The sequence below is a fragment of the Poecilia latipinna genome, unplaced genomic scaffold (assembly GCF_001443285.1).
Source record: "Poecilia latipinna isolate Pla-1442-1.1 unplaced genomic scaffold, P_latipinna-1.0 Scaffold60, whole genome shotgun sequence".
Classification (NCBI taxonomy): domain Eukaryota; kingdom Metazoa; phylum Chordata; class Actinopteri; order Cyprinodontiformes; family Poeciliidae; genus Poecilia; species Poecilia latipinna.
The window spans coordinates 83,912-91,777 of record NW_015112676.1 but is presented as its reverse complement, the minus strand read 5'-3'; the positions used below and the strand labels follow the sequence as shown (position 1 = coordinate 91,777).

Below are 7,866 nucleotides of genomic sequence, written 5' to 3'. Positions count from 1 at the left end.
TTAGAAATAAAAAGAAAAAACCCAGGAAAAAGAAAAAAAAAAAAAAAACCTTGTATACCCCCCCCCCCCCCCGTACTCTGATTAGCCTAGCGATATGGCCTCTGAGAAGTTGATTGTGGAATATTCCTAATTCTTGGAAAAACTAAAAACTGTTAATTTGAGAATTACTGCAGACTAAATGGTAATGCCTCCCCTTTCCTAAATGACTATTTAGTAAACCAGTCCCACAACTTATATTGAAACACTTTGACAGTCCCCTTCAGCGGGACAGTTGAGGTCCCCTAAAAAACTGATAAGAACTTAAGGAACAAAGAGACTTGCTCTCTCTGCCAGGGGTGAAATTACAGATTGATGATGCAATTCCTGTTCTTTCATTTTTGGTTTGGGAGTTCCTGTTGTTTGTTTATGACACATAAACAAATGTGTCATGCCTGGGAGGCAAAACTTTTGCTTGTGTGTTGTCCAAAATATATCAGGAACTTGCAATGGCCATGGTTTACTGACCAACGTGAGAATTTCCAGTAGTTCTGAACTTGATTTCTACTTTACATTTGAAATGTCCTTGATTGATATAACTTTGGTCTCATTCTTTCAACCTCAGATACACATTTCTCTGTTTTTGTGAAGTACATACAGGTCGTTACTCTATATGGATCCCAATCTAGAAAGTATTTAGCACAGTCCACTGAGAACAGAGATTATTTTTGCTGATGTCTCAGAACCAAATGTCTCTGGACAGCTTTATGTGTTCACTGTTTATTCCCTGATTGGTCATAAATATTTTTGGCCACACTAGAAGGCTTAACGGGTTGATCATAATGTTATTGGAGGTCAGACTGAATCACTGTTTGTGGAGGAATGTGCTGTTACAGGTGATAACTTTGGGACTAAATGCGTTTCTATATTTTTGTAAGTATGCACTGTCTGTATTTAACATCTATGCATTTTGCTCACAGGTCTAACAATTCCTAGTGCAGTGGAAGGAGCTGCCCTGGGAGAACAAGGCCCTGCTGGGCCGCCTGGACCAGAGGGACCTCCAGGACCTCCAGGACCTCCAGGACCTCCTGGGCCTCCAGGAGACGGTCTGCCTGGTGGTGAAGGCCAACTGGGACCTCCAGGTCCACCAGGATTGCCTGGAATAGGGAAACTAGGCTTGCCTGGAGTGCCAGGAAAACCAGGTGTAATTGGTGAGCCTGGGCCTCAGGGAAAAATGGGACCGAGAGGTGAAGAAGGCCCCACTGGTCAACCAGGTCCTCAGGGGCCCTCGGGCCCACCTGGGCTTCCTGGAATAGGTAAACCAGGGATGCAGGGATTACCAGGACAACCAGGTGGCAAAGGAGAACCAGGTCACAAGGGCCTGCCAGGACTGCCGGGATTACCGGGACCAAAAGGAGACAAAGGAATGGGCCTCCCAGGACAGCCTGGTCACAAAGGACTTCCTGGGCCTCCTGGACCAGCTGGCCCAAGAGGGCTTCCAGGTTTTGGAAAACCAGGGTTGAATGGTTTGCCAGGTCCACAAGGACCACCAGGACATAAAGGACATCCTGGAGAATCGGGGCTTCCTGGGCCAGCTGGAAAAGGAGGACCACCTGGCCCTCCAGGTCTACCTGGTCAAGGAAAGCCAGGTCAAAATGGTCTGCCTGGAGAACCAGGAAGGACAGGTGAAAAGGGCCCTACAGGACCACCAGGATTGCCAGGAAAACCAGGACTTCCAGGATTTGGTAAACAAGGACTTTCAGGACCAAAAGGTGATAAAGGAATGAATGGACCACCTGGGCCTCCAGGACTCAAAGGAGATAAGGGCTATGGTGGATTACCTGGAATGCTTGGACCTCCTGGACCAAGTGGTCCACCAGGTCCCCCAGGACCGATCGGACGACCTGGAAGTGTAGGTGCACCTGGTCCTAAAGGAGACTGTGGAGACGGAGGACCTAAAGGACTTGATGGGGCCAAAGGTGACATTGGTCCTCCAGGGCTTCCTGGTAAGACTGGTCTAACTGGGGACCTTGGGGAACCAGGTCCTAGAGGTCCACCTGGACCAATTGGTCCTAAAGGTGCTGATGGGTATAAAGGTCTACCTGGTATAGCTGGTCCCCCGGGTACTCCTGGTTTAAGAGGAGTGGCTGGATTACCAGGTGAAAAGGGTATTCAAGGACCTCAAGGAATCCCTGGAATAGATGGTACAGCTGGACCAATGGGATCTCCAGGTCCCACAGGACCTAAAGGAGAAAATGGACTTCCTGGTCCACCAGGCACTGCAGTCATTGGGAGTCCAGGCCTGCCTGGTCCTGCAGGACCCCAAGGAAGAGAGGGACCATCTGGACTCCCAGGACAGCCAGGTCAACCTGGTCCACCTGGACCACCAGGACCACCTGGTGAACCTGTTTTCTCTCCAGAAATGGCTGGGGTTCTCTCTGAGATGGGACCAGGACTAGATGGTGTTAAAGCCGGAAGTTATGGCAAAAAGAGCAAATACGGTGGAGGCGGGGCTGAAGTAATGGGTTCCAGTGGGCTTGAAATGCCAGCATTTACGGCTGTAGCGTCCACTCCCTTCCCACCTGTGGGGAGTCCGGTTGTTTTTGATAAGCTGTTGTACAACGGCCGTCAAAACTACAATCCTCAGACAGGAATCTTCACCTGCGACATCCCCGGCATTTACTACTTTGCCTACCACATTCATTGCAAGGGAGAGAACGTGTGGGTGGCTTTGATGAGAAACAATGAGCCTGTGATGTATACATACGATGAATACAAAAAAGGTTCCTTAGACCAAGCCTCTGGAAGTGCAGTCCTTCCTCTCCAACCCGGGGACACTGTGTATATTCAGATGCCATCAGATCAAGCCTCAGGACTTTATGCTGGAGAGTATGTGCAGTCCTCCTTTACTGGATATTTGCTCTATCCAATGTAAAGTCTCATACTTTATGAGCAAGGAAAGGAGGAAGCTTTTCACTGAATAATGAATGATCTTATTATAAATTATCTTAGACTGAGATGAAAGCACAGAATCTGTACTGTATAACCTGAAAATCAATTCAAGTGGGAGACCTAAGACTTGTTTTTTTTTATATATATAAACATAAAGGAGTTTATGGAGTGTATTAACAAGATAGTAAGATTAACTTCTCTCTGTTCATTACACTGTTACAGCAGAGTCAAAGTGCACAGCATCAAAATTGGCATCCAGCAGGTAATGTGGAAAAAAACAAACAAACATAACAATGTGGACCAATTTTGACAGTAAATTGTTATTTATTTCTACATTTGTACTTCCTGCCTCTTGGGGTATTAATGCAAAAATTGACATAGATGTTTTTTTTATTATTATTTTATTTCTGTCTGTCATTAAAGTTAGCATGTATTATTATGCAGGCTGAAAATGTGTCAGTTCTGGGGGGAAAAAATTGAATAGCAAAATTCAGTGAGAAGAACACAAGGGCTAACTAACTACGTGACTGTAAAACGATATGCATGAAGGAACTGGGGTGTATGTTGATTATTCTACTCTTGTGTAGAAGAACACAAATCTTAGATGGTAAAAAACCAACATGACAGCTTTACAAGGAATATTGAGCTTTTATGGAGGAGATTAGAAAAACAATGTAATGTTATTTTTATTTTGAATCGTATGCTGATTATTTTGTGAATCTGCTGCTGTGAAAAACCCATAAAGTCTAGACACATTATTGCTCTGAACTACAAAGCCACTCAACAGACTACAATAGACCATTTCACCACAATGGATGGCAATGACATAAAATATTGTTACAAGAATCATACAAGTATACTAATCTTGTTTGCAAACAACTTTTAGTGAGGAATGGCATTCATTCAGTGTTTTAAAGAACATTAATTCTTTAAAAAAAAGTGACGTTTTTAATTGTCTCTCTATCTCTCTTGGAAATAACTATTTGGGCTATTTAATTTTGTTTGACTGAAGTGAATGTTTCTTTGTAATTCTTTTTATTTAACAGGTTTAATTTAAAATTCACTGTTTCAAAACTAAGATGTAGGACACAATTTCATATTAGAAGCGCATCATTCACAATCCATTTCCCACGTAATGGATTATGACGAAAAAAATAAAGTATGACTAGTTTAAAAAAAAAGAGTGATGATATCGATATCGTCCCTGTAATCGAATTTTGTTGGTGTTTAAACTTTGTCGTGACAATTTATTTAAAAAAAATAAATGTTTATTAAAATTGTACCTGAATGATTCTTTCTTTTTACGGTAAGCTGCATGCATAGTGTTATGCATACTCGCAGCTTGGTTGTTTATATCTATTTACTCAGGGCAGCATTTATAAAAGAAGCAGCTCTTCTTGTGACAGTTTATTACAGGAAATACAATCAAGGTCCTTAACCTGCTTAAGTATTAGCAGGAATAACATACCCAATTGACACTGGTGAATTGTTTGGAAAGAAATCTCAAAATTTTGTGTTTATATACCTTTTTCCAACATGTCCTGGGCAACTATGTCCCCTGTGTGCAGCAACACAGAGGACACAGTTGTTTAGGAATAGACTATAGAGGTTATTTTTTTGCTCCAAAAAGAATAGAAACTATTTCCCACCAAGAACGTCAATATGTTTAGTTGAAAGGGAAATAGAAGAAAATCAGGGAATAGAGATTGCCATAAGAAAAAAGAAAAACTGAGAAGATAGCCTTAAAAAGGGGGTTGAAAGATAACAAAAACTTTATAATAAGAAACTTTGGACTGGTGAAGAAGTTTGCCTTCTTTGTTCAATGGCTGAATTATCAATAAATATTTTTCCAAACCTTCTGTTGAATTCAATCAAAACAAAATGTAAGACAAAACGTTTGAAATAACACTGTTTTTATTTATTTATTTATTTATTTATTTATTTATTTATTTATTTATTTGCTTATCTAATTTCCACTAGGGATTCTGGGGTTAAAATAACTGAATAGAACAGAATTGATTTTATATGAATTGGAGATCAAATGTGAAATGCAATCTCCAACCTAGTTCATGTCATACGTATCTTTGAAATGACTGAAATCCTTGTAACTGCGCCTGGCTTTATTAGAGCCGCTCATCAGAACATTTGTCAAATCTTTAGCAGGATGAGGTCAGAGAGGGGGATGCTGATGCTGCAATCCGACTGTGCGCATGCGCGTTGCCATGTCCTGTATTTCATCACATCTTTTGTGTTACTGTACAACGCATTCAACCATCGAGCTTGTCCAGAGGTAAGTAAATACTCAGCGGCATAATGAATCATAACTTGATTTGATATTTAAGCATCGTTGAGGACAATTTTGACATTAACTCGAAACCAGTCCGGTATTTAATACGCACCTGCTCAAATTAAGCAAATACAGGAAATGGTCGGGCTCAGCAGCTAACGCGCTCCCTGCTTTCCGCCATCGTCGTTATTCTCGGACAAGTTTTCGGCTTGTATCTAAACAACTGTTTACACCGTTGTATAAATGCAGCAGAGTATTTACGCTTAGTAACCCTTTTCTCATTTTGCCATGATGCAAAAACCTCAGCGGATTTTATTGGAATGTTATAAACCAGCAAAAAGTTTTTTACATCACTGCAGCTCGGAAATAAAATTGCTTTCATTTTTTGTGAAAGTTTGGCATCCATCCATCCATTTTCTTTACACCCTTTTCCCTAGTGGGGTCAGGAGGGGTGCTGGTGCCTATCTCCAGCTAACGTTCCGGGCGAGAGGCGGGGTATACCCTGTACAGGTCGCCAGTATGTCGCAGGGCAACACAGTGACAGACAGGACAAACAACCATGCACACACACACCTAGGTGCAATTTGGAGAGCCAATTTAACCTGACAGTCATGTTTTTGGACTGTGGGAGGAAACCAGAGTACCCAGAGAGAAGCCACACAAACACAGGCAGAATGCAAACTCCATGCAGAAAGAAAAGACTGGGGCCCGGAATCAGACAGGGAACCTTCTTGTTGCAAGGCAACAGCTCTACCAACTGCTCCACTGTGCAGCCCAGTTTGGCATTCATTGGTATTCATTTCCCTTTACTAAATAACATTTAGTTACTAAACGTAAATTCACTGAGGTCTTGAGAAGGTAGCGCCTCGACTTGACGTCGGTAGGTTATTTAATATTCTATTATAATCTTAATCTAAATACAGCTGTTCTGCGATGGCCTCGGGCTTGTTTTCATTCACGAACATACATCAATAGATTATTGCAAGGTTCAGGTTTAAAAATATATATGTATATGTATATATCCTAACCTTTGAAGATCTTGCAGAGCTCTGATCAATCAATCATCTCGATTCAAGAAGAATCTGCTTGGATCTAAACTGGATTAAAATTTAAACAGAACTTTAAGCTCAACATGAAAGTCACTACATTTGGAGAAAATCTAACACACTCTGAACACACCATTCTCAATATTATGTGATGATAACAGCATTGGCAGCATCATGCTGTGGGAGAGAAGCTATAGTCAGAGTTTGTGGCCCGATGCAAACAGTGACATATAGGACCTTCCTAGAAGAAAACCTGCAAAGGTTTGCCTTTCAGCAGGTCAACAAATGTTGTATATACTGTATTTTTTTTAACTTCCACTTTACAATTATACAACAATGCTTTTGTAAGGCACTGCACAACACACTGACTTTTTAAAAATCTAACACCTAAAGTTATTATTATTGTAGGAGGTAATTATCTGGGTTTGACCTTTTTATATTGTCTATCTAAACAATAAATAGAAATATTTGATGCTTATTTTGTGTAAAGTTGTGTATTTTGTGTGGAACAGGATCGCCCGAACATGACATCCCGTGTTGGCCCCAGAACAGCCAGTACAAATGGAACTGACTTCAAACCCAGAGAAAAGGTGGCCCCACGTTACCAGATGAGGCAAGTTACAAAAAATACAGTTCCTATTGATAATATTTACCTTTTTTTTTTTAAATATCCAAACATCAATCTGAATGTTGACTTTCTATATTGCAGCGCTTCCCTGAAGTCAGAGGTGCGGAAGCTGAACTGGGTCCACCTTCTGATCTGGTTGCTAGTGGCTGCGCAAGTGATTGTGAGCCACTTTGACCTGGTGTCACACGACACAGTGTCCGTACCGTACCAGTGGGAGTACCCCTACCTGCTCAGCCTCATCCCCCTGCTCTGCAGCAGCCTGTCACTCCCAAACAATAACATCAGCTACCTGGTTATATCCATGATCAGTGCAGGGCTTTTCTCTGTGGCGCCTCTCATTTATGGTGGCATGGAGATGTTTCCCGTAGCTCAGCAGCTCTATCGCCACGGAAAAGCGTACCGCTTCATTTTTGGCTTCTCTGCTGTGACTGTTATGTACCTCATCATGGTGGTTGCTGTTCAAGTGCATGCGTGGCAGATATACTACATGAAGAAACTTTTAGATTCATGGTTTGATGCCACTCAGGAAAAGAAGAAGAAATGAATGCATAAAAAGAGGATTGCTTCTGGAAAATGTATGTTTATGTTGCAAGTTTCATTCAGTTGCATTTATTTGGTCAGACAAAAATCCCACAGCATAGATCCTAGAACAGTAATAAGCAGCAGGTTAGCTTGCATCTTGTATTTGCAGTGACCAATGCAATCTTTGCACCTTCTTCAATAATAAGCAGGCTTCTGTTTTTCTCTACACAGAACTCAGGTTACAGTGATTTCATTTTGCTCATGCTTACACAACAACAAACACACAAATTGTGTCAGTGTGTACATTTTGTTTCTAAACTCCCAGTGTTTGTTCATATTAGGTGATTTATTTTGGTCTCATTTGATTATGTTATGTAAATTATGATTATGTCTCTATTTTTAGTGAGAAAAAAAAACATTAAAGAAGAAATAAAACCATCACAACCTCTGTCTGC

General features: G+C 41.3%; 2 protein-coding genes across 3 annotated transcripts in view; both read left to right on the top strand.

The window, feature by feature from the left end:
* col8a1a (collagen, type VIII, alpha 1a) overlaps positions 1-4,210 on the top strand; it is a 19,398-nt gene extending 15,188 nt beyond the window's left edge. For both annotated transcript variants that reach the window (XM_015056439.1, XM_015056448.1), the window contains one exon: positions 957-4,210. In XM_015056439.1, the coding sequence (XP_014911925.1) occupies positions 957-2,911 (1,955 nt within the window). In that variant the 3' untranslated portion in view covers positions 2,912-4,210. The remainder of the gene's footprint in view (positions 1-956) is intronic.
* A 772-nt stretch (positions 4,211-4,982) lies between these two features.
* Positions 4,983-7,853, top strand: jagn1a (jagunal homolog 1a). Its single transcript, XM_015056499.1, is given in 4 exon segments — positions 4,983-5,109; positions 5,112-5,218; positions 6,774-6,874; positions 6,971-7,853. Coding segments are annotated over 4 exon segments (783 nt in total). The 5' UTR covers positions 4,983-4,997; the 3' UTR covers positions 7,434-7,853.
* Positions 7,854-7,866: the final 13 nt, after the last annotated feature.